Source organism: Bactrocera oleae, chromosome 3, assembly GCF_042242935.1.
Source record: "Bactrocera oleae isolate idBacOlea1 chromosome 3, idBacOlea1, whole genome shotgun sequence".
NCBI lineage: Eukaryota > Metazoa > Arthropoda > Insecta > Diptera > Tephritidae > Bactrocera > Bactrocera oleae.
The window spans coordinates 45015236-45043154 of NC_091537.1; the positions used below are offsets into that span (position 1 = coordinate 45015236).

Genomic DNA, 27919 nt, shown 5'->3' on the forward strand with positions numbered 1-27919 from the left:
GACACAATCTCCAAGTTTTGGCGCTTGTTCACGAGTCTTATCCTTTTTATATTCTTCTCTCCAGCGGCTGAAATCGTGATGGAGAATTTTAATTCTATCCCAGCGATTTAATAAGGATATCGACTCCACGCCTGGCTCTGGTATGGCCTGAATGGGCGTTTCTTTGAGAAAGCGCCCTGGAGTTAAGGCTGTAAAATCTGAGAGATCTTGCGAAAGGATTATGAGAGGCCTTTCTTCGTAATTGAATTTGTAATTACTAGCTGCCTTTTCAAAGTGGAATTTGAAGCTTCTTACAGCTGATTCCCATAAACAACCCATATGAAGAGTACTTGGGTAGAGACTTGTTTGATAAAATCCACAAACAGTTTTTCAGTGGCTCGTTGAGAGCCGATAAATGTCTTACCATTGTCGCTCATTATCTTCGATGGAAAGCCGCGTAGTCCGACGAAGCGAGCAAATGCCGCAAGGAAAGCCGGCATTGTCAATAGTACAAAGCTCAAGGTGCACTGCTTTTGTCGTAAAACAGACAAAGTCAGCCACATAGCCTTGCATCAGAGTGGTAGACCTTAACACGGACGCCTTTTTTTGAAAAGGCCCAACAAAATCGTCACCTGTGAGGAAGAAAAGCAGAGCAAAGTTGCAGCATTCCGGGGGAAGTGCTGCCATAATCTGTGTTCTTTTGCTTATGCGTGGTGCAGATTTTGTACAAGAAATTTATTTGGGGCTTAAGTCGGGGAATGTAAAATTCCATATGTTGCATGAGGCGATGTTCGGCATGAAGCATTAATATGTGGATATAACTGATGAGTAATGTGGCACGTCGAGACTTCTCTGGTAAAATTATGGGATGGCGTTCGTTATACTTTAGGCTTAATTTGGCAAGCCGACCATTCACACGAAGAAGACCTTTCGTGGCGAGGAATGGGTTTGGAACTAATAGGGAACTTCTCTTATCAATAGGTTTTGATTCTCTCAATAGTGATATATCGCGGTTGAAGTAGTCCGGTTGAGTATATGCGATAAGAGCGACCTTTGAGGTTACTCTCTTAAGTTTAATTTTGAGTCGCTCTATGAACTTGAGCATATAAGCGATTCCCATAAGGGCTGGGGGGTACGGGGAAAATCGCTCGAGGATGTCATTATCCTGCAATGTTGTGTGAAAGGATTCGATTTTTCGACGCTCTGGGACAATTATGTTACGCAAAGGCGATTGTGGCCAAGAATCGGTAGATTCTATCAACCATCGGGGGCCATTCCACTAGAGGGTGGTGGTGGCAAGGTGTAGGGGTTTGCACCCTCTTTTACCTAGATCAGCTGAATTGTCAGCACTGGCTACGTGTCGCCAAGTGGCTGATCCTACTAGGTCAAGTATTTAAGACGTTGCCATGTTTAAATGCATTCACACCATGGATACTAGTTTGGCTAGTAGTAGTGCTCCATATAGTTAAAATCGTGGTAGACTTATTGTTTTTAAAAGAGCTACTTTTGCTTTTGCTACTAGTAAGCTTTGTGTGCGTACGTACATAGTGGCGCAATATGCCTTTTCGAAGGCGTCGCAGAAACCTTGTAGTTCAACTTTATGCTTTGACATAGTTTACCCATCGAGGGATTTGTATTTGTGAGATATCATTTACAATAGATGGCTCACAAACTGGGACCACTTTTTTAAACGAAGTGGTTTTACTTGTTCATTCCAGTCGGTTCCATTTAACCATAACTCTTGTATTAGGATTTTGGCTTGTATTATAATTGGCGAAAGCCATCCTGCGGGGCTGAAAAGTTTTGCCACAGAGGATAAAATTTGGTGTTTTGTTATGGCGGATAATTCTGATCTTGACTCTGTAGTATATGAAAACTGGTCAGATATCGCAGTCCATTGTATCCCCACAGTTTTTGTTGTACTTTCCTTTTCGAATTTAAGGAAATTAGTGTCCAACAAATTTTCTTGTGGTATGTTTTTTAAGATACTACGGTGGTTCGTCGTAATTTAACGGAAACCCTGCTCATTTAAGGGCTTGTGTCACTTGCGCTAGTGGCTCGTATGCTTGTGAAAGACTGTGACTTCCAGACAGGATACCGTCTACATACGTTTGTGTTTTTAATACCTGGGTGGCCAGAGGAAATTCTGACTTGGTATTTTCTGCCAATTTGTGGAGTGTTCGATGTGTAAATATGGAGCAAAAAGTTGACGCCAAAGGTAACTGTTTTTAATTTATAGTCGCGGGAGAGGACTATTGGGAGATTTTCGGAAAATAATTCGCTGAAAATATTGGTCGCCGTTTATGAATTTTTCGTCTGCGCTTACTTCCTCCATGTTTATTTAAGTACGTTTTTTTCCATACTTTGAAACTGCTGTATTGCAGAGGTGCGAGAGTGACCTAAGGCGGGTGTGTTAGGAAATTGTTGTTTTAGTGGCAGTCGTACGACGTACCAACCATTATCTGATCTAGAAGTTGTGGCTTTGTAAAAGTCTTCACAATACTGATCTTCTGCGATTGTAATTGAAATAGGGGTGTTCTTCTAATACCCACAATTTTCGCAATTGTGTATTGAGGTATTCGTTTGAGATTTCCTCAACTTGAGTTGTCATGGTGGTAACTGGTTCCGTAACTAGTCCACTTAGGATCCAACTAAAAATAGTATTTTGTGCCAGAAGTATTTTCTCAATGTCTTCGAGTATTATCTGTGGTATGAGATCGCTGCCTAATAGAAGATCTATTTGAGCGGGAGTGTTGTAGTTGGGATCTGATAGCTTAAGGTGTGAAACCTTTTGCCAATTCTTTCTGTTTATTAGAAGTGGAAGTTAGGATAATGAGACAGATTTTATTAGAGTTTTGAACTACTCTTCTGCCCATTCCCGTGATTAAAAAATTGGCTAGTTTTGTTGACAGTTGTAGCCTGTTTGTGCCCTAGACGCTATGATCTTTGTGATCCTTGGTCTATTAAAGCCCTAAGTTTAAACAGTTCTCCCCGATGTTCGATGGAGACGACTGCTGTGGGTAGTGGTACCCTACTTTGGTTTTCGCTGTGAAGTGTTTGCATTTTTAATGCCTTTGAGCAGCATGGTGCTTCTTGTCGATTTTCAGGATTTCGTATTTCGGGTTTTGTTGTTGCAATTAATCCTGTATTCCTTTTAACATTAATTTGAGGAGAGCTGGAAAAATTTGTGATATGTAACACTGAATGATGTCTTTTGTGGCAATATATGCAATCGAATTTGCTTTTACACTCTTTTCGAGTATACGAACGTGACAAGGAGTTTGTGCAAAGTTTTTTTGTTCTCCCAAAATTGTTCCTATCGACAATATTTAATTTTTTGAATTTCTCGCAAGATTTGAGCTTATGCTCTCCTGTACATAGTTCGCATGACGTTTTTGAGAGCGATTGCTCCCACAAAAGCAACGATTTTTCTGGTAATGCTGCGATGCATATATTTATCAGAATAGGGTCCCAGCTGTCTGTGGGAACATTTTGTGTCGATAAAACCGACAAACAATTAGAAACAGTGGATTGTAGTCTAATAAATTATTCACTTGTTTCTTTCTGAATTTTAGGTAAGACAGCAATTGTTCAAAACCACCATGAAAAATGTCTGTGTCACATGCGGGCACCTTGAGATAAATGCGTGAATTTGATTCTTGACATTGAATTTGTGGCAGATCTACTCTCGTTTGTGGAGTAGGTGTAATTGCTTTAATTAATTTTAATTAATCCGAAATCTTTGATTTTGTTTCTTCAAACTGATCTAAGCAGTTTTCGTACTTGGCGTAAGCCGAGGATTTAAGATGTTTTCATAGTAGCATCTTGCTTTGAGTGTGTAGTTTCAGCAAGTGTACATGGACTCTTTTCTTCAGAAATCCTTTTCTGTACTTTTAGAGACTGTGTTGTTTTGGATTCTTTTGAATTTGAGCTCATTGAGAAAAGATTGAAATAAATTTAAAATTCCTCAGTGTCGACCGATGAAATTCAAGCTATATGCTTGTATATAACGAAACTCTTTTAAGTTAATAGATTTCTTTTCCGACAAAATTAATTTTAACTTCCGTATATGTGTATTACCGCAAACTCTTTTAGTTAATAAGAGTTTTTAATTCGAATTAGGTTTCTTAAATACGCGGATTGAGTTTTTTATTATTATCGGTCGTATTTATTTTTTAATTTATTAACAATCGAAGTTGTATTTATTTATCATTTTTATGTCTTTATGTAGGGGTATGTAGGTACACCCTAATGCGTGGACTTGTAGATATGTTTTTATGTACTTGTGCAATTGAGAGCTTGTTTAAGAGATCAATGCACTTTGTACCTAGGTATACAAAAATTATTGTGCTAAAATGTATGTTCGCAATCCTGCTTGTTTTTGTTTGCCAAAGAACAAGGGGTACTGCGGGATATATGCCAAAATGGACTTTGAAGAGATTTTTATTTGAGTAATTTTTTATTGTTGTTTTTAGCTTTATTTTGGCATTTTTTTTTTATTATGGAATATCTTATTTTTGTGTTTTTATTATTTAACCGCACCGTTAATTTAGTTTCAAAATAACCGATTTTTAAATGATGAAATGAAATAAAACTGTGAAATTGTACCCACTGTATATGGGGTATGTGAGCATAGGCCGATCGTATGCCGTATGTACAAGTGTGTATATGTATGACTGTGCGCGCGTGATATTTTTCGGCGTGAGAGAAGAATGTGGAGAAAAAAATAAAAATTGTAATACGCAGGTATTTTACCGACTGCGGTTATGTTAATATACTCGGGTATAATTATATATTGTATTTAAATATATAAATGAATGTTTAGTTATAAGATTTATCGGTAAAGGCAATTTGCATATTGTTTGCCGATTAAATGTATATGTATGTACCTTCTGCTCAACGCAAAACGAGACTTTATCCATAACTCGACAAGGACATGACATATGGCCATACGTTTTTTTGCTTAGGTTGGCAGGACTGTTATAGGTTTACATGTCAAATTTGAGCGCGATCTGTCACATAGTTTTTTTTAAAGCACTATAAACAAGTCAACCTCGAGTGTGTTTTTCGAATTTTACTATGGAAATTAACGTTGGGCAAAAAGTGTTTGTTTGAAATTTTGTTATTCCAATGGAATAAGTGCGACGGACGCAATGAAAATGTTGCAGAAGGCATATGGGGAGTCTTGCCTATCACGTGCACGTATTTTTGATTGGTATAAGTCGTTCAAGGACGGCCGTACATTGCTGGAGAACTTGCCCCATGATCGTCGTCCAGCAACGTCAATAAACGAAGAAAAAGTCGAAAAAGTAAAGAAAATTGTGTTGGAAAATCGTCGTGTGACTGAAAAAGAGATAGCTAGTGAGATCAACATATCAAATGGATCCGCTCATAGCATTATTCACGATGTTTTGGGCATGAGACGTGTGTCTGCTCGACTTGTTCCAAAATCCAGCTCATACGCGATTATTTGACCAAAAACAAAGTAAATATTGTTCCGCAAGCACCGTATTCACCCTACATGGCACCGTGTGACTGTTTTCTTTTCCCTAAACTCAAATTGCCGCTTCGTGGAAAGCATTTTCAGTCGATTGAAGTCATAAAAGAGAATTCGAAGAAGGAACTGAAAGCCATATCTAAAGCGGCCTACCAGAAGTGTTAGGTAGATTGGAAAAAAAGGTGGCATATGTGTATCGCCTCTAATAGTGACTATTTTGAAGGGGATAAAATAAATATTGAAGAATAATTAACCGTTTTTGTTGTTTGAGCCAGTCTCGTTTATATTTGAGCAGTGGATGTGAATTGGTGTAGTGTGACAGTGTCTTTCGGTGCGGGGGGATTGAGTGGTCATTTAGCCATCCCGGCCCCCCTAGGCAAATTTTTAGCCTAGTAGTCGCTGCAGCTGTTGTAACGTTTCCACAACGCTGCTCAGACCATTGGAACGACGTGGTGGCGGTCTAGGCTGTCGACGCCGTGGTGTTACATTCCGCGGGTGTACCGCACGAGTTGAGGGTCGAGGTCCTGTTGCGCGGCTTCGCAGAGTAGGTGGCCGACCAACGTCGCGCCTCGAGATGCGATGAAGTAGTGTGTGATGTGGTCTGCTGCAAATGTGGCACAGACCCGTGGACACACACTCTTGAGTCCCATGCGTGTGCGATAGGCAGTTTAGATAGTGCCCGTGTGCCTGGGCAACTTGCTGTCGTTGCCATGGTCGCATACTTCTGAAAATCCCACAATGTTGCAGGCGATGTGGGCGCCGACAAACAATATATATATTATACATGGCGTGGTTTTCGGAAGAAGCGTACAGTAGCGCCGAGAAGTTGTTGCAGCGTTGAAATTGTCGAAATCGCTTAGCCAAAAGTTGAGTTGGTGCTAAACCAACTGTCGTGTTGTTGGAGTTGCTAAGCAAAAGTCGCTGGTTGTTTTTGGTAAGCGGCTAAGCGGCGTCAGTTTCTAAAGAATAACGGACCTACCTCAGTATTTTTCCAAGGCGTCGGTGGACAAAATATTACCGTTGGAGCGCGAACGCAGATGAGTACAATTAGAAAGAAGTAGAATATATAATATGTATGTCAAATTACGTTTTTTCCATATAAAAAACTAAAACAATACTTAAAAATAACGGTCACCAAACTGTTTAATTTACGGAAACTGTTTAAAAAGCGGAAAATAGTTTGGTATATATTATTTATATATACAATATATCCACATATTTGTATATATAGATATATATACGTATATCGAAAAAACATATTACATAAAGTGATTGCCTTATATGCTTACATTTGTGTATTCAAAACACACTTTACGTTTCCAACAATATACCAAAAAATTTCAAGTATTTGCTTGCACACTTTTCCGGCAATACCCCTTATGCTTAACAAAGCAATAAGCAGGATTGCGTCAAAACAAGTAAACTAAGGCAAATTAAGAATTTAACAGAAAAGAAAAAAAGAAGAGAGATATTTATTTACAAAAAACATATACATATGTACATAAATTCAATTTTTATCTATTTTAATACTTGTACAATATTATAAATTGATACATATAGACATCAGTGCATACGGTAAAATATCGGCATAATAACAACTTCAATTTCTCGCTCTCTCCGCACTGCGAACATTGTCGAAATCGCTTAGATCGCATACATATATACGGATATTTCGAAATGCATAAAACAGAAAATCTGTCTATCGCTTAATACCCTACATAGGGTACAATTAAAAAAAAAACCAAAAAAATGTAATAAAAAATTTAAAAAAATCTATAAATGGTGCGGTAAATTACATACGGATTATTAATAACAAAAGTTAAAACTAATATATAATATTATAATCATTTTGTAAATCATATACATATATACACATTGGTTCATATATTGTATAATATACGTTTAGTCCAGTCATTATAGTAAGTTCACCTCGGAATTCAGATACCCAGCTGTAAGTCTGTAAATACTTGTATATTGACACCCTAAAAGTTGTCTCAAAACCTACATATGGTAGGGTGTACGCAACTATTAAATTTCAAGGTAAAAGGTCACAAAAATCGGGTTTTTGCGCTTTTTTTTGTAAATATCTCATTTCCTATGGGTTTTTTGCTGTTGGTATTTATTATCAATATTGTAGAATACAAAATTCTCTACAAATTTTGTTTAAAATTTTTTTTTATACGGTGAACCGTTTTCGAGATAGAGGGCTTAGAGCGCGCGGTCACAGCATCACTTCAGGTCAACTGGTGCCTCCGATTAAAAACGCGCCATATGAAGTTGATGAACTATCGATAAATCAATGATTATAAATATTTGTCAATTTTTTATTAACTTTGTGTCAGAAGTGGGGCGCGCACTTACATACGCATACTATAAGTCGAGGTACAAGTAGTCTGGTGCGTCGAAGGAACTGTGGCGTCAGTGCAACCGTACATTTCATTGAAAAACTGCTGCGTATGTTATATACACATGTGTATATATGTACTTAGAGGTATTCGATCACCGCGTCGCAAGCACACAGCCAACAAAAGTTCACCCTGCCAAATACCGACCATTGGCATTTAAATACCAATGTACAGTTGCGTTTAAAAGTTTTGGGCTGCTCAACCAAACGTTTGTATCGGTAGCAGAACGGCGTTTGTATATATATATGTATATATTATATTATATATATATACATATATACCTTCTGCTCAACGCAAAACGAGACTTTATCCATAACTCGACAAGGACATGACATATGGCCATACTTTTTTTTTTGCTTACGTTGGCAGGACTGTTATATGTTTACATGTCAAATTTGAGCGCGATCTGTCACATAGTTTTTTTGTTTTTAGGCACTATAAACAAGTCAACCTCGAGTGTGTTTTTCGAATTTTACTCTGGAAATTAACGTTGAGCAAAAAGTGTTTTTTTAGGGTTTTTTGGTTTTCCCTTTTTTCCTTAACGCCAGCTTTTCCGATGCCTGTTGTGCAGCTCTCTCCCTGTGTTTTTGCTGCTGTATATATATTTTGTTATATATATATACTAATATTTTCCTTATGTACACATATAACATATATATATATGTATATATTTCTTTATGTTACACTGCACTGTTTTCTTTTTTTCCAATAACTGTCACTGCACCTTTTTGGTTTTGTTCACTTTTTGTCACCGCACCTGTTTATTTTTTTTCCAATAAATGCACCGGTTTTTTTCAACTGTTTGTTCATTTTTTGGCACATAATTTTTTTTTTCTTTTATGTTTAATAACCCATAGTGCTAGGGCTCGAAGGACCATAAATAACCAATTACGATATTAATTTTGATTCCACTCATCGCTAGTGATAAAAACGAGGTGAATTTAGGGTAGGGTAGTTCTCGAACCGAAAGATGTTCCGTCGTAAGCGAATCGATGCTAAAAAGAAGCGTACAGGATCCTTTTTTAGCCCCTTATATATCTATTGATGTCTTCATGGTAGTGTGATCGTGGTGATGTTGTATTTGTGTGCATGTTGGTGCATGGTGTAGTGATGTGGAATGTATGGTAAGGAGGTGTGGTGATGTGGATGTGAATTGATGTGGTGAATGTGCTGTGACAGTGTCTTACGGTGAGGGGGACTGAGTGGTCATTTAGCCAATACGAAACTATTAACACGATCTTAGCAGAAGCTTCCTAGTAACAAAAATCATTTAAACAGAAGCTTTTGCAAAATGCAATCGTTCACATCCGAACAGAAGCATAAAATCTTTTGAGACGTTTAAACAATTTAAAATTAACGAAAGAAAGAATTTCATCAGAACAAAAAGACTTTTTACAATAGCTTGTTCCGTGCACATACTTATAAAGATAGTAAAAGCAAATTCAATTGCATCTATTGTCAAAAAAGACATCATTCAATGTTCCATTACAGAAAATTTCTCAGCTCACCCTAAAGCTGCGCTTATAATAAAAGCAAACATAAGATCCTCTTAATCTACACTAACAAAAGGTCGCTCTTATCGCATCTATCTAAGCGCTCCTCATATGGGTGATTTATGGAAATTCATCCCTAAAATTCCGCTTCAAAAACGTTGCTGGAAATTACCGCATTACTAACTCGAAATGAAGGCGTTCTAAATTCATGGAAAATCACTGTACTCTCGCAAGATCCCTCCGATTTCATAGCCCTAACCACAGGGCCTGTTCTGAAAGTGGCACTCATTCTAGCCATATCGGATCCTATCCTTAAAAAGATGATTGTAAAAAAAATTTTAAATAAACAATAAAAATAATGAACAGATAAAAGAAAAACAAACGCAAATACAATGAGTGGAAAAAGTAAACACAATTTCAAAAAATCCGTTAAATAAAGTTGATTAATTTGTGCACCTGCATGCATACCAAATATGTTTTAAAACAAAAGCCCTTTTCTACACATACAGTTATATATGGACATATTTCAACTCCATCATCAAATAATCCTCCGGCTTCCATGTGTGCCGTGCCTCGGCTTTTTTTTTTTTTTTTGTTTTTTTTATAGTAGGGGGAAGCATCGAAAGCCGAAGTGCGGAACTTTAATCCGCTAAACCTAACCTACTCCTAACCCAAATCTCTCCCACGGAACCACTGGACAAAGTATTACTTCATGGGAGAGAAGAAGACATTTAAGTCTCCTCTACGGTACGGACTAACTGACTCCTAATCTGTTGTAAGTGTCTCAATCTTGTCATTATCACAGCTGACGCTTCGCTGACTGCTTTCCATTCAACTCGCACATAAGTGCTGTCAAATTTTCCACATAGAAACTACCGCCAAGTGTGGTTTTCAGATTTTCTCTTATACTGGAGAACCGAGGGCAATGGTAAAAAACATGTTCAGAGTCTTCAATACATTCTGTACACGTCGGACAGTACGGACTGTAGTCATGATGAAATTTGTAAAGGTAGCTTCTAAAGCACCCATGTCCACTTAGCATTTGGGTCAGGTGGAAATCCAGGTCCCCATGCTGTCTATCTATCCACGGTCTGATGTCTGGTATCAGTCTGTGAGTCCACCGTCCTTTGGATGAGGTTTGCCACCGTTGCTGCCACAGCGTAATGCTCTTGGTTCTTTCCTCTCTTTTTGTTGCTGTAGAGATATCCGATTGCTGGTATAAGCGCGCGAATTCATTTCCTTGGATGTCGATGGGCACCATACTGGCTAATACTTCCGCAGCGTCGGTTGATACGGTTCGGAAAGCACTTATCACGCGTATTGCAGAAAGCCTATGCACTGTGATTATTGGTTTAGCATATGATTTTGTGTCTAGCGCCTGGATCCATATTGGAGCCGCATGCAGTATAACGGATCTCATTGCCTTAGCTATTAGAAATCGTCGGCTGGAACGCACACAGCCTCTATTTGCCATCATTCTAGATAAATAATTATAAATTTAATTTGCTTTACTCGTCGTGTTTTCCAAGTGCTCTTTAAATTTTAGCCTTGAGTCCAATATAACGCCAAAATACTTTAGCTGTGGCTGTGAAGTTATCTGACATTCTCCTATGGTTAGCGATAGTTTTTCTTCAATTTTCCTGGAGCTAATGAGCAAGACCTCTGTTTTCTGCTCAGCCAACTCTAGACTCATGGTTGCGAACCACCGTCGTATACCATTTATGCAATCATTGCATATGACCCGGAGGTCATCTAGATGTTTCGCTACTGCTACCACTATGAGGTCATCCGCATAGGCAATTAGTTTCACGGATTGTTGTTGATGTAGTCTTAGCACCCCGTCGTACATCAGGTTCCAAAGAAGGGGGCCTAAGACCGAACCTTGTGGTACTCCACTCGAGATAGAGTAGCTCTTGGTACCCTCATCTGTGTCGAAAAGCAGCCTTCTGTTCTCAAAATAATATTTATAAGGTATTGGGGAGCGCGTATTTCGTGCAGGGCCTTGATGATATTTGCCCATTTCGCAGAATTGAATGCATTCTTCACATCCAGGGTAATTAGCGCGCAATATTCTTTGGTGCCACCTTTCCATCTTTTGCCACTTATTGCACATTTCGCAATAGCAACGACTTCACTTAGTGCGTCAATAGTGGACCTCTTTTTTATAAAGCCGTATTGTCTCTCTGATAATCCGCCGGCTGTTTGGATTGCTAACTCCAAGCGGTTTCTTACTATGCTTTCGTACACTTTACCAATCGTGTCGAGCATGCACAGAGGTCGATATGATGAAGGTTCTTCAGGTGGCTTTTTCGGTTTTGGAAGTAGAACCAGACGCTGCACCTTCCACGGGTCGGGAAACACGCCTTCCAGTATACACGCATTGTACATTTTAACGAACAAACTGGGTCTCAGAGTCATGGCTTCTTTTAGGGCTCTATTTGGTATACCATCTATTCCAGGCGCTTTGGAGTTTTTAATTCTTTTCGCAATGGCCAGTAGTTCTTCTTGTGTAACTAATAGAGGGGGCTCTGTAACATCGTTACGCATAGCATAGGACATGGTCTCATGTGATGGAAATAATACGTCGACGACTTTCCTCATAAATGATGCGTTCTTAGGTTGCTGCGGCATATTTTTAAATTTTGACATACATATTTTGTACGCGGTTCCCCAGGGGTCTATGTTTGCTTCTTCACAAAGCTTTTCGAAACAACCTCTTTTGCTACGAGTGATTGCTGACCTCAGGAGCTTTTTTTGGCGTTTAAATGCTTCTCTGAGTCGATTTCCATTCTCCCCTCCTTGATTACGCTGGAAGCGACGTCTAGCTGAGTGACAGAGCTTTCTCAGCGTGGCGATTTCTTCGTTCCACCAGTACACTGGTTTTCGCTTGTTATTGTATCTCGTCCTGCGCATAGTTGCGTCGCATGCTGCAACTAGTTCCTTCTGCACAGCGGATACCAAGTGGGCGGCGTCGCCGCCTGGTGCCTTTGCCGTACCCCAGATGATATCGAAAACGTCGGTATCGAACTCCTTTTGTCTCCAACTTCGTTTTCGAGAGGTATTTCTACTGAGGGGTTCCGTTTCTTGGGAGAACAAAACTTCAGCAATTATGGCCATGTGGTCACTATTTGTGTATATGTCTGACACCCCCCACTTAATGTGCCTGCTAAGCGCGTCGTTAGCGAACATTAGGTCTATTACGGAACCATTATTGCCCTTTTGAAAGGTATTTTGCGTGCCACTGTTTATTACTGTAAGGTTCGTTTGACTCAAGAATTCTAGGACCAATCGTCCACGATGATTTGTGCTTCTGCTACCCCAAGCAGTAGACCAGGCATTAAAATCTCCCGCTATTATTACCGGAGATTTGCTTCTTATCATTAGAGACAGCTGCAGGAGAAAGTGTTCGAACTCATTTATTGACGCACTAGGGCGAGCATAGCAACTTACAAGATATATTCCATGTATATTCGCCCATGTGAAGCCGTTTTGGGCATCTCTGGAGCACGATGTGAAGGCTTGTCCTTTGCAAGACCATATTGCTGCCTTGCCACTTATATCTTTAATCCAAGTGCTTTCCGAACGCTGAGTATATTGTTCGCTTGTGTGCCTCGGCTACTATGTACTAATTGCAGTAAATATGTGTATGAGCAAGCCTCCACCTACATATGTTCTACACATCACTTTACTCGGTAAATACTGGTGCACCCTAATATAACACAACACAATATACCACACATCTATATCACCACACAGGAAAATACAACACACCACAAAACCGCATCTGTGCACCACTCACACAACCAAAAGAATAGACCACCCGATCCGAAAAATATTCGATGAGGCCTTCGACTACGACAACTGCATGCTACTTTATTATTTGAAAATATTGAAAAATCTGAGCGTAACAGTTTTAAACTAAAATTAAATAGTGAAAAATTTTTTATTTTGCTTTTGATTTCCTAATATGACCAACATATTAGCAACATTTAACCAATCGCAAGGGTGATTTACAATTATTGCCAAAATTTTACCAGAGATCGTGATGCTATGTCATAAAAGTAAACACTGCGGTAATTTTTTTCTACCTACATGAAGAATGGGATGAAAATAGCAGTAAAGAAGTAATTGAGTTCAAAAGAAATACTTTCTACGTCATACTTGACAGCGCTATCTGTGTAACGAAGAGAAGATTCGTCGCAGTGAGTGACATAAACGAATCGTTCTAATAGAAATGGCAGTTCCATGATATCACAGAAGATGAACTCAACGCAGCTGCAAGAAATTTTGCAAAAAAAATATTCCGTTGATGCATCTGAAAAGTTGCCTTCAGAAACGTTTATGATGCAAACTTTGAAACTAGTCTTACTCCATACAAGTTATTGAATGCCATCAATGCTCGAAAATTAGGAATTTTCCTAAATATTTACATCGCTTTGAAAATAGTTTGCACTTTTGCCGTTGCAGTTTCAAGTGATGAGCGTTCGTTTAGTGCTTTAGCAAGGATCAAAAATTTTCATCGATCATGCTCGTCACAGGGCAGGATTTCAGGACTAGCTACATTGTTCTAGAGGCAGAATTTGCCAATAAGTTGGATTTTTAGACTATTATCGACGAATTCGCTGCCGCCAAAGCTCACTTCTAAGTTCCACAAAATTGAAGATTGGAGGATTTTAAACTGCATGTTGAAAAACTTAGTCATGATAGTCAACAGATTTAGAACTTAGCCTTTCCTTACATGTTTAATATAAAGTTTTGCCAACAAAAAGCACGCGAAAAGCCAGTTGTTAATTTAGATCAAATTTCGGTTATTGCAGTAGTTATGTCAATGCATTTTCGATCCTTATCAATTGTCTTCTAAAGTTTAACGAAAGCACTAACCCCTTTAATATTGCTTAACTCGAGACTCCGCGGAGACTCCGAACAACTTGATTGTCTTCACTTAAAAGTTTTTAAGGGAACCATCATTTATGTCATAGAGTCTTACCGTATTGTAATATTCAATCATGTTTAACATTGTGGTGGCACACCCTCACCGTGCTGCCTTCATACTGTTTAGCGACTGAATTGTATCTTTCTGAACCCTGAAACTCAAATCCAGCCCTATCTATCCACTACACATTAATCACATTACACCAAAACTTTAAAGGCTTAAAGAGTTGCGTTCGCTTTGCTTCCATCACTTTACACACGACGTAGGTGTTTATGTTAATTTCTTTTCATATTCAGTTCATTTAGTGTAGCAATAAAGTCGATCGAAGTTGCTGCAATCTTTATTGGATTTATTGTGGGATTAACTGTGCTATTAATCTCCTGCATTATCTTTCTCGTCTCTCTCTTTGAATAGTTTCAACAGAGAAGTAAATGATGTTCTAGTTATAGATGGAAACAATATGGACGATAACGAACAAATATTAAGATATACAACAATTTAATAATAAAGCGAATGTTTTATCACAGAAACTGTTCCCTAAGATTATTTTATTTTTAACTTATTCTTAAATTACAATTTGTGTTGTACTAAACTAAGAATTTTTCGTTCCTATTTTGTTTTTTTATTTAAACTTTAGTTGTTACTGGCGCAACAAATGTCAAAAAATGTATGAAATATATTCGTTTATACCAAATAAATGTGCAATATATGTATGTAGATATTTTGGGTAGAGATATATTTTCTTTTAAATTTTTGTATCCCGAAAGAAAAACGATAGAGTTGATTTATATAAAACTGAAGTTGCTATTAAACGGTTTTGAACACTGTACATATTTTGTCCCCCTAAACCTTGTTGATCTCCTGTACATTTCGCTTCGCACGCCTAGTATTCTTGTATATCGGATGGACGGTCCGAGAATTTAATGAAGATTTTCTCCATGTCTTGAGCGTAATCTGAGGTTACACTAATTACGACTAACTAATATGTTGTTTTATGACGGGGAGTGGCAATTGGTATCTGCTAAATTAAATTAAGAAAATTTTATGGTATACTCTCAAAACATTTGCTTCACTTGTAATATGTAGTTTGGTTCATTTAGCGGTTGTTTGTATCACTTAAAATAATCGAGGTTGATATTGAGTTATATATTTGTAAATAATTATGATAACAAGACGAGTTGAATTCCGAGTGACTGTCTGTCATATATAATATGTATAAACAAAGTACCAATGAAAATATCGAGATAAAACTATATACAGAGAGTGCCTTGGGGACATGCCATCCTATATCAAAAATGGTCGAAATCGGACAGCTTAGATTTCGAATATGTGGACTAAAAACTTTTCTGTCTGAAAAAATGTTATTGCAATTCAAAGAGTGTCATTTCCCGATTATATTGCTCATTTGCCCAGAAGTGGATAACACTGGTTATTGGTTAACATTGGATTCCTCTTGCCCCTGTATACCTAACATAATAATTTTCGAACTTTTGGTTGACTTTATACTGTATATATCGGTTAATATGTGAGGTATCTTTGTAAAACTCAGCAATCTCAAATCTCTTTGTAATAACTATGTATTCTTGTGCTTAAAATGTATAAAATCTGGTAATCTTTCTCGATCTCTACATATACCCAATATGAGGATTTTCAAACGTCTGGTTGACTTTATGTCTTGTTCGGTTGACTTATATCTTATTGGTCAATATGTGTAATAGTATGTCATGACGCCAAAAATTAATAAAATCAAATTAACGTATAACCCAGGATTTATAATAGTTTAAAGTCGAAATGTGTGAAATCGATCAACTATTATAAATAGGAAAGATTTGTGTGTATGTTTGTAATAAATAAGCTCACAAACTCTATTGCCGATTTCAAAATTCCTTTCACCATTGGAAAGCTACATTCTACCTGAGTAATATACAATATTTATTGCTAGAAAAAGCTCAGGATCCTTACTAAAACTTAAGTAACGTAACCCAAGGTGTAAAAAAGAGACTTAAAATGTCTTTCGTCCCATGAGTTGCGGAAGCTATTGATGAGAGAATGAAAATATGTTCTACAATATTAAAGAACATATCAATCATATCGAGTAATCCAAATCTTCATTATCACTATCCAATTTGATTATATCAGGACTTTTATCCATTGTAAATAAAAAAAATACACAAATAAGCTTTTAATGAAAGTAAACTGCAATGAAAATGAGTTCGAGTTATGGAAACGAAGTGAAATCAGAGCAGCACAAGAAAGAGAAAAAATATAACAGTAGGAAATTGAGAATGTTACATTTTTACATATGTTTAAAAATATACTTGTAATAGTCACCCTTAAAGTTGGTTTAGTAAACTTTTTATCATATATTAGTAATTAGTAGTAATAACAATATTATGCTAGTATTGAAGGCTTCAATGTGTATATGTCAGTGTTGAGGAAAAATTCAATCATAATTTGGGACGAGTATATAATGACTCACAAATACTCTCGAAGCATTGCACAGAAAACTGCGAGACGATTAATTCAAGATTGAAGTTTAAACAATAGTTCTTATGGTGAAGTGTTGAGACGATTTGATAGACCATATATATGCGTATGCAATTACAAATTAATTAACCAGAACAAATATTTTCCGAACAATTGCTAAAAATTGGGAATGGTATAAAATAACTGCAACCAAATAATCAATGCTTTAAATTGCCAGACAATTTCTGCACTCCTGTTCATGACAAAAATTTATTAATTGAGAGTATTTTCCTGAAAATAAAATTTAATTACTTGGATCATAACAGGATCAGTATTCAAGCAGCACCAAATGTAGATGTTGATGAAATTTATTTCTAGATACAACAGTTTTTGCCAGGTGATCTGATGTATTTTAAATCAGTCGCTAATTTTGTTGACAATGAAAATGAAATAAAAAATGTCAAATTGTGTTTCTTAATTCTCTAGATATACCCGTAATGGCATTATACGGTCAAAAGTTAGTTGAATCCATTTATAATATGTAACGGTACACGTTTGATTATCAAAGAGATTACAGAAGTTTTTAATGAAGTAACCACTATGACTTGGAAAATGAATGGAATAATGGTCCTGTTCTCACTTATTCCAATGGTACTGTACAGCATATAACGTTTTCGTCTTTATTCATCAATACCATTTACTATATTGAATAGTTTATAATAATATTGTATAATTTAATATATACATAAGCTACATCAGTGGGTGGTCGGGTCTTCTACAAGAACGAAAAGTGCCCTTTAGGTATATCATCTCTAGTCTTAAAATTGTCAAAGTCGGACTATAACTTTACAAAGCTCAAGACACTGAATACACTCAAATGTGTATGGTTGACATTCGCATCCGCATTAGAAAACAAAAAGTAATGTACACGAAAAGTAATACATTTGTCAACCAGATCAACATCAAGATTTATTCCAGATGACCTTCACATGAAAGCCCCTTGTAGGTTAACTGGTCATCTTTCGACAACACATTTTAAGCAAATTGGGCTCAACAGATTCAAGTGGCTTCTTCAGTGACAAGCAGTCAGCGGACATGACAGTATTCTGTTTACTCGATAGTTTAAAAAATACTATCGAAATTAGCGATAGTTTAACCCCTTAAAATCTACTTACTTTTCACTGATTTAAATTAAGAGACTTTGGCTTTGTTCACTTCATTTTCATAAAACAATCTTTTGATTTATTTACAAAAAAAACATGAACAATAACGTAAAGTACAAAAAAGAGGTAATAAAGTTACATATACAATTTTTCATTTTATTTAATATATTATTTTTCATTAAATTTCTGATATATTTACTAATTTAATATGGGGCCAAGAAATTTATACTTAAAATACGTTTCGGTAAAATACTTTATTCCTCAATGATCCACTTGGATTTGTATGAGAAAAAGCAATTTTTCTTTCAATTTTAATTTCATTCTTCAAACCCAGGAGTACTAAATAGAATGAAGGTTTCTTTATTCTGATTGGCGGCTGCATGTATGAATAACTGGGGTTATGTGCAGCCTGCTTCTCAAAACATTAGAAGTTTTTATCTAACGCTGCAGTTACACGATCAAGAACTTGTTGTCAAGTTGATCATACAGACAACTTGTCAAAATTGATTTAAATTGACAGCCGTAACGAATGTTAGGCTACAAGCAACTTGATAATCAATTAGTTTCAAGATGCCGTTGTCATAGACTTGAATGAGAAAATTGATATTATAACGGATTTCTATCGATAAATCGTCTATCTTGTAACTCACTCTTGAGTTTGATCACTGGATTGTTAAATTAAAGTCCCAATTTAATGCTATACACTTGTATTTATTTCTAATTCCAACAACTTAACACGTATTGCTCGTTATTCGAGTTTACAACTTATTGCTCTTTACACGGCAACACTCTAATTAGAACTGTGGGTGTTGCACAATCCGACAGCCATTATATAGTAAATCTTTAACAAAAGCTCCCTACTAGAATATTCTGCCAACTGGGAATTCGCTGTCCAGTTGCTTCTGGCAATTTATCGGCGGTTCGAATTTGTTCTATCATCCGTGTTCGTCACAATATCAAGACGGAATATGGTAAATTCGACGTAGCTAATTTTCTATTGTAATTTCCAGCCACGTATGAACCTCTTTTGGTGGGAGACTAAGCGGTTTTAAAGGAAGTACTCTTTCTTTTGCTACTAGTAAGTGGCGTGTGGTCGCGGCATCGTTTTGGGTGCGCACATAGATAGTTGCGTAATATGCGACCGCTTTAGACCATTTTTCTAAAATGATATAAGTTGTTCGTTCCAGTCTGTTCCGTCTCGCCAAAATTCTTGAACCAGGATTTATGCTTCTATCATAATTTGCGAAAGAAATTTGTTGGAATTTCCAAGAAATTATAATCTTTTGAACTATTTTTATCATATTTGGGTGATGTGTCGTAATCTTTCAGTTCACCTTTTTTAAGTAGGTTTTTTCCGTACTTAAGATCTGCTGTATTACAGAGGTACGAGAATTACCCAAGGCGAGTGTGTTTGGAAATTGTGGCTTTAGTGGTAGTCGTGTTAGTCGTACGACATGCCGGCTTTTATCTGATCGAGTAGTTGTGCCTTATAGAAGTTTTCATAATACGAATTTTCTGAGGGAGCATTTGATATGTGATGGATGGATCAAACTTCCAAAATTTCTTTAATTGTGAATTAAAGTAACCGTATCCAACCAAAAATCGCATTTAGAGTTTGTATGAAAGTTTTTGAAAATCTTTATTATTTGCGGTATAAGATTTCTTTCCAACTGCGGAGGAATCTGCTAGCTTTAGGTGTGAAACCTTTTGCCAATGCTAACTTATTTTTAAGTTGCGGTAGGACTATAGCTACCTCGGCTGGGGGGAAAATTAGGGTAATGGAAAAGATTTTCTTTGAGTTTTGGTCTACTCTTCCGTCCATTCTCGTAATTTCAATATTTGATTTGGTAAATATGTGTACTTAGTCTTAGTAAATTATTGTACTCTATGGTTTTTTAAATAACTCACTTAAACTATGGTCTATATAGTCCGTACTATAGTTGCAAGAAACCATTAAAATTATGTCGGGTTGTGGAATGTAATATAATGGATTTTTTGACACAATCACATGATTTCTGGCATTTAACAAAAAAATCAAATTTCCAAATTAAAGTGAAAATTAAAAAACCAAAGGTTTATAAAAATTTCGTTTCAAACCACATTCGTTTTAAAACAATCTTCCTCATTTTTAATGCTAATAGAACTCGTGTTACATATATATGTATGTGGTATTAGCGAAAATTGATAAAATTGGGTTAATACAACCCCCAACTCCCATATAAATACTACTTATTAATATTTTCGTTCTTTTAACAAGCTTTATGCCAATCACTGAATATAATTTATATTGTATATAGAAACTTGAAACTAAGCTCTCGAGTATACATGAGCAAGTCAAAATTAATGCAATCATCCCGTCCCTTTATCTATCTCTAATATACCCCCTAAAATTATTTCCGTCATACCAGTATTAACTCAATATATAATAAATTTGGCCTCTTTGGTCGATTTAAATCACATACGCACATACATATATATCATTTTAAGTTGTTTTCAATATAATTTTTATTTAATTTCACGATTTCATCCAATAATGGATTTTTAATTCTTTCGCAACATTTTTTAATACAAAGTTTTGCCAGCACCTAAAGGAATTTCCCGGGCTTTGTTTCTTATAAGTTGCAAGAGTATAAAACATTCGGTTACACCCGAAATTCGCCTTCCTTATGAAGAATGAGACAGTTATTTTATTTCAGCGGTTAAATACCATAGTTGGAGGCTTAATTTCTGTAAAGTATCTTTCGAGACCTGTGTATCGATTTTTTCATAAGTGTTCATCGACTTCAAAAAGCACAAATCCTAGTAAGGTGCTTTTACAGCCAAAATTCATTGGAACTATGGCTAAACGTAGGATGTCACATTCGATTTCAGTTGAGCTCTCCCCATCCACTTGGCTTGGTCCATGGTACCTGGAGGTCGACGTTAAATTTTCGAGTTTTATCTTCAAGAACATGAATGGTGTATTTCATAATTTAGTGACACATCTCTTGCGCCGCTACTGAGGCGTGTCCTCATTTGTTTTTATTAAGTGCAGCAAATTGTCGAAGTTTCTGACAACACTTGTCGCTGCGGTCTTGGGCTTTTTGTGTTCTTTTTTGGAAATCCCTCCAAATTTTATAAAAATTCACAAATTTCTTCACAAAATTAGGTAATTAGGTTTTATAGTTATCCGAGCATGCAAATGAGTGCAAGAAATGCACTCGCGAATGCTGAGATTTGCCTATTCATTTATATTTAAAATCACTTGACGAATGTTGTAGAATAACACTACTAAAACATGTTTATTTTTATGTTTTGCATGACCAACAAAAATCTTGAAGTGATTATATTACATTAAATCTGTTGACTAATTTAGACTGTCCAAACTGCCTTTGGAGATTTATGAAACAGCGGTCTTTTAGATTAAAAAAATCATGCCGTTTAATGTTTATTAAAAGAATACATAGTAATGTCGTATTTTGTTATAAAAGTCGTCTTCTTTTGAATATTTTCCATTTAATTGAAATTAACGCATTTTTTGATTTGGTAAGTTGATTGCCAGGTGAATTTTACTTTTTTTATTTGCTTGTTTTTAATTTATTTATTTGTTAACATCTTTTTTCTCTTTGTAGTGTCTAAATCAACTGTGATAATGTGACGGATTTCCCTACTGACAAACGGATGGCGCTAAGAGATAATAAGGTAAACAAGTGTCAGTTTTGTATGGCGAAATTTTGCTTAATCTAGTGAGATAATATACTTTACAGCTAAAATCTCGTGATTAAGCGTCTGTCGGCACTTGGTATTAAAAATATATAGTTATACTTATACTTGTAAACAAATAAATAACAAGGAAAAATTTAAGTAAGGGCTAAGTTCGGGTGCAAGCGAACATTTTATACTCTTGCAACTTGTATGTTAAGAATGAAAGCCCGGCAAATTCCTTTAAGTGCTGGCCAAACTTTATATTAAACATGTAAGGAAGGGCTACTCGTTTGCGATTTCTTTGTGGGTTGACTGATATTTTCGGTAGAAGGTCAACTATAGGCACTGGGGTCCATATATTCAGTATTTAGGGGCTTGAACAGTTTTGGTTCGATTTAGACAATTTTTGGTCACAAGGTGGCATACATTAAACGCATTATTCGCGCAAAGTTTTACCCCAATACAATCATTGTTGCTTGATATGCATAGTAGAAAGTGAAAGAATCAGATGGAATTGAAAATGGTGTTATATGGGAAATAGGCGTGGTTGTAGTCATAGTTCGCCCCTTTTCGCACTATAACATTGAAATATGAAAAGAACGTTATGCACCGAATTTGGTTGAAATCGGTTAAAAAGATCGCAAGATATGGGTTTTCACCTACAAGTGGGCGGTGTCACGCAGACTGTCTAATTTTAAACGCGGTTCCTATAAAGTCATCTCATACCATCCCAGAGATAAAATTTGATGTCTCTGGCGTGCTTAGTGCTTGATTTATCGCGCTTTTAGTAGTTTTTAACAGTACCGTCATATGGGGAGTGGGCGGAGTTGCCAATCGATTTCACTCATTTTCACATTGTAGGTAGAGGTTCTAAAAATATTTGCTTCCACGCCTACTTTAAAAACTGCAGATGCCCCTCCCTATTGTGATCCTGTATACCAAATAAGAGTCTTGTATCTTGTTGTGGAGCTTAGTTATGGCAATTTATTTGTTTTTGAATAATGGCGTTTTGTGGGCGTGGAAGTGGTCCGATTACGCCCATCTGCAATACCAACCGTCTCACGATACCAAAAAACATGTCTACCAAGTTTCATAAAGATATCTCAATTTTTACTCAAGTTAGAGCTTTCACGGACGGACGGACAGACAGTCACCCGGATTTCAACTCGCCTCTTCATCCTGATCATTTATATATTATATATATAACCCTATATCTAACTCGATTAGTTTTAGGTGATACAAACAACCGTTAGGTGAACAAAACTATTATACTCTGTAGCAACAGGTTGCGAGAGTATAAAAATGTTGCGAAATAATTAAAGATCTATTATTAGATGAAATCGTGAATAAATCGCAATCAAATTTGGTATCTTTTTGATTTATATTGAGGGTAATTAACTTAGACTTAGTTTTATTGCTATATTTTAGTTCGTGTCAGCTAAACCATAATATTATATATTAAAAATATCTGAAAATGATATGAAACATATATACTTGTATGTATGTGATATTAACTCGACCGAAGAGGCAGAATTTATTATATAAGACCTATATTGAGTTGATATAATGGAAATAATTTTAGGGTTTATATTAGGGATATGTTATATAATATAACGAGACGGGATTGATTTTGACATTGCTCAGGTATACTCGCGAACTCAGTTTCAAGTAATTTTATATAATATATAATTTATACTCACTGATTGGCATAAAACTTGTTATAATAACGAAAATATTTATAAATAAGTAGTATGTAGATGGGATTTGGGGGTAGTATTGACCCAATTTTTACATCATACCACAGACTAATAAAATGCTGTCAGGGTTTCATTAAAGTACCTCACATACCATCACCAATTATATGTAATAAAGTCAGCCGATTGTTTGAAAATTTTGATATTAGTTATATGGGGCAGGGGTCAAGTTTTAGTCCAATTTTATCATATTGGCCGATATATGCGGTATAAAGTCACCCGGAAGTTGAAAATCTTTGTATTAGGTATATGGGCGAAGTGAAATATTTACCCGATTCAACCAATTTTTGACATTTAGAGTAGTAGTAGTATTATCAGGTATTCTCTTTGAAAGTCATTATATATTTTGCACATTGGCCGCTATTTTCGGTAAAAAAGTCAACTATATTCATTGCTGTCTAAATATTCGGTACCTAGGGCCTTGAACAGTTTTGGTTTGATTTGAACAACTTTTGGTCATAACGTGGCATACTAAAATGAAATCCTATATCTCAGACCCTACTTAACCGATATCAACTAAAATATGTAAATAAGATTATCCTGACATTCCTATATTACTACTTCCTATATACAACAATTTTTAATTCCATATGATCCACTTTTACACTTTACAATATATAAATCAAGTACGAATGAATGTATCGGAGTAAAACTTTGCCCAGATATTGCAAGTCTAAAAAATAAAAAAATCGGCTTATGTTTCTTAATGAAACTCATATAGCATCTTTTCCTGGTAATAATATATCGTAATATCAAAAATGGATAAAATCCTTTATCCCCATATACCAAATACAAGAATTTCAAACTTCTGGCGTCCTTTATAACGTATATATCGGTCAATATGGGATATATTTATCTTGGAAAAATTTAGTGAACGTATTATATTGGATTTATTATTGTTTTAAATCAGAAATTTTTTTTATATGCCCAATATATTAAATTTAGCCTCTATGATTAAGTTTATATCACATCATCTAACTTGAGAGTAAGTGAGTCTGCGATCTGTATTATAAGTTAATAAGATACCAAACATAATTAAAATATTTTCACGGTCAGATTTTGCGCAGCGTGTTCGCACATATTATTGTACAGTAAAAATTTATTTGCGCGGCGTGGCATTTTAGTTTTGGATAATATAGTATAGTATAGAAAAAAATAAAAAACACAACACGAAACTCGCAAATGAAATATAAAAAAATAGCAACAACAAAATAGCGACCAACGAAAAGGCAGAGGCAACAGAGATTGCAGCATAGCTATTGCGAAGTTGTAGTAAAAAATTATTTACAGCAACAAAAAGAGACAACTTAAGCACAGCATAGCACGAGCGAGACAGAAGCAGCGTTGTCGGCGACGTCAACTTCGTTTCGGTAGAAGGCGGACGCGCTTCTCCTCGCTTTGCATTGTTTTGTACTACATTTTGCTTTGCGTTTGTTGTGCCAATGTTGCTTAAGACACTCTTGTTGTTGTTATGCTCACAATTTTTTTACAATGTATTTTTGTTTTCTGATTTATGGCTATTTGATTGAAATGGACGCGAGCTTTTTTTTATTAGAATTAACGACGCAGTGAGATTGTCCTGGTTATGCGCAGTTTTACAGACGTCAGCGCCGTCACGTACATCTCCCATGCATGCATACGTGGAATCATTGCGGTGCGGTATATAAAGTATTTATATTTTATAACTACAATTGCAAATTTATTTTATTATTATTATTATTATTATTATTATACTTAAACTTATCACTACAAACTTATTCAATCATAATTCCATATACGACAAGGCGAGCAGCAGAGGTAGCGAAACTCTTGCAGCCCAACCGCGGACACGTACAACGCAAAATATAATATAATACATGGTTTAATTTTTGGGTTGTAAACGGAAATAATATATGGAATTTTACTATACACCATACGTTTTCCCGTCTGTGAAGCCATATTTGGTTATTGTGGCTTAAATAGCGGCTGCGTTATAGCTCATTTTGTTATTCAAAATAACGTCATTTTGTGGGTGGGGCCATAATTCGTTTCCGCTCATTAGCAAAACTAAGGGACATGTAGAGAAACATCAGGAAATAAATTTGCCCTTTTCATTTTATCATTTCGATATATTATATATAACACTATAGTAAGTTATATGTATAAACTTTATCAATCTGTAAATCCACTTCAAAATGTTCACAAAACGTCATGTATTGTAAGTACATACATGCTGTCCATTATAAACACAAAAATATTAATGACGGTTGTTATTGTAATTATTATTTATTATATTTATTAAGAAATTACCTGAATAAGTCAATTACTCCCACATTGACGGTATTCTTATTCGAATCTTTTTTTTGAGCTATTTTCGCTTCCAAATTAGTTTTAATTTTGTTTGGTAGTTTTCTGCCGTTTATTTTTGCCATGTTTTCTAAGACTTTAAGTGCTTCTTCTAAACGACCCCGCATTAATAACCATCGAGGTGATTCCGGCATTATAAAAATGTATAAAAAATATAAAGTAAACGGTACGGAAGTGTACAAAGAAAGTTTCACCCAATCGCGTTCCATGTAAGTAATTAATGACAATAACATAATGCCTGTTGTATAAAAAGTACAAGTCATTACAGTCACAAACGATCTATAATTTTCTCCCACGAGTTCCAATGCTGAAAAATTAAAAATGTGAATTAAAAAAAAATAAATGTTTATTACCATTGCACCTAAAATTCACATTTTTTACCTACTGTACATATATGTATGTATATACGATATATTGACTCTTATACCTTCGCAACTTGAGACATTTTGAATAGATATAGAGTTATTTATAACAAAATTATGGCTCCTATGGATTTCCGGAAATTGGCGTATGTACTACGCAATTGATTTTGTTTTATTCAATAGAGTGTGAATGTTTTTTTTTTTTTATTTCAAGTTAACTATGAAAAGTAAAAATAAAATATTGTCGAAGCCTATTTGTCCAAAGACCGACACTTATACATGTTTTAAATCTTAAAGAAACTTATAAACTAGAAAGCAGCTGTCTATTAATTGTTTTTAAACAAATATATAGACATTAAACAGCTGCACAAGTCGACTTACAGCGCACTGCAAGTCATTCGTTTGTTTGTTTTGTTCTGAACAAGCAATTCAATTCATGTAAGTACTGAGAGCAGCAAATGCAATATCATGCATGACAATTTTCTTTCCAAGCACTGTTGTTTCAAAGCTGGCTAAATGACCACTCAGTCCCCCCTCAACATAAGACACTGCCACACCACATTCACCACATCAATTCACATCCACATCACCACACCATTCACCAACACGCACACAAATTCAACATCACCAAGATCACATGAAATGAAGACATCAATAGATATATAAGGGGAAAAAAAGGATCCCGTACGCTTCTTTTTAGCATTCGATTCGCTTACGATCACATCTTTCGGTTGGAGCACCCACCTAAATTCACTTCGTTTTTTTTTGTTCTTTATCAACTGATTTTACGAACGGTGAGCGAAATTAAAACTAATTTCGTACTTGGTTACTTATGGGCCTTCGAGCCCTAGTGGACGGCACTATGAGTTATTAAACAAAAATCAAAAGTATTAAAATAATAACGTGAACAAAAAAATTGTAAATTGAACAAAAAATATTGTGCCAAAAAATGAACAAAAAGTGAAAAAACAACCAAAACGGTGCATTTATTGAAACAAAGAGCAAACAAAAAAGAGTGCACTGTACCATATAAAGACAAGTATATGAACATATATATACATACATACGTACATATGCATAAATTAGAGGATATGACATAAAAGTGAAAAAGCGGCAAAACAGTTTAATGTGCCAAAACACATAAAATCAAAAGTACTTAAACACAAAAACAAACGGGCACGAAACCAAAAACAAAACAAAAATCAAAACCGGCGCGGATCACAAAAAACAATAATAATTAAAATCGGACAACAACAATCGGATTAACAACAAAAATATATACCTATATAGCAGCTAAAACACAGACAGGTAGCTGCACAACAGGCAGCGTAACAGCTGGCGTTCAGGAAAAAAAGGGAAAACCCTCAAAAACACTCACATACATTCTCCCCACAACCCCCTTGAAGCGAGACAAAGTAAGTGTATCGTTTTCATTTTTTTTTTATTATATATGTATGTTTGTAAATCCTATATACTGTTAAAACTAGGAAAATCCGTTTTAACAGGTTGAAAAAACGAATACAGGAAACGTTAAGGGAAAATATATAAAAAAAAGGAACTGACAATTTGAGGACTATATACTTATAGTTTTCCTAACGTTAACGGAAATTATAAAAAACCGATTTACAAAAAAAAATCGGGTGAATATACTTATATACATATATACTTATATTTACATATATTGTATATGTATATATATAATATATATATTATATTAACAAATTATTGCTTGCCTCAACTTATGCGCTTAAATTTGTTTATTTATATATACACAACAACCACAAAATAAAAATAGAAATTCAAGTATTTACTTGCAAAGAATTTCCGGCAGTACCCC

The 27919-nt window shown here is 35.6% G+C and overlaps 1 protein-coding gene across 1 annotated transcript in view; it reads right to left on the reverse strand.

Annotated features, from left to right (window-relative positions):
* The window catches only part of CarT (Carcinine transporter), a 757984-nt gene that overhangs the window by 198279 nt on the left and 531786 nt on the right, over positions 1 to 27919 (reverse strand). The window contains exon 5 of the mRNA XM_070106583.1: positions 25664 to 26027. Coding sequence (XP_069962684.1) covers positions 25664 to 26027 — 364 coding nt within the window. The remainder of the gene's footprint in view (positions 1 to 25663; positions 26028 to 27919) is intronic.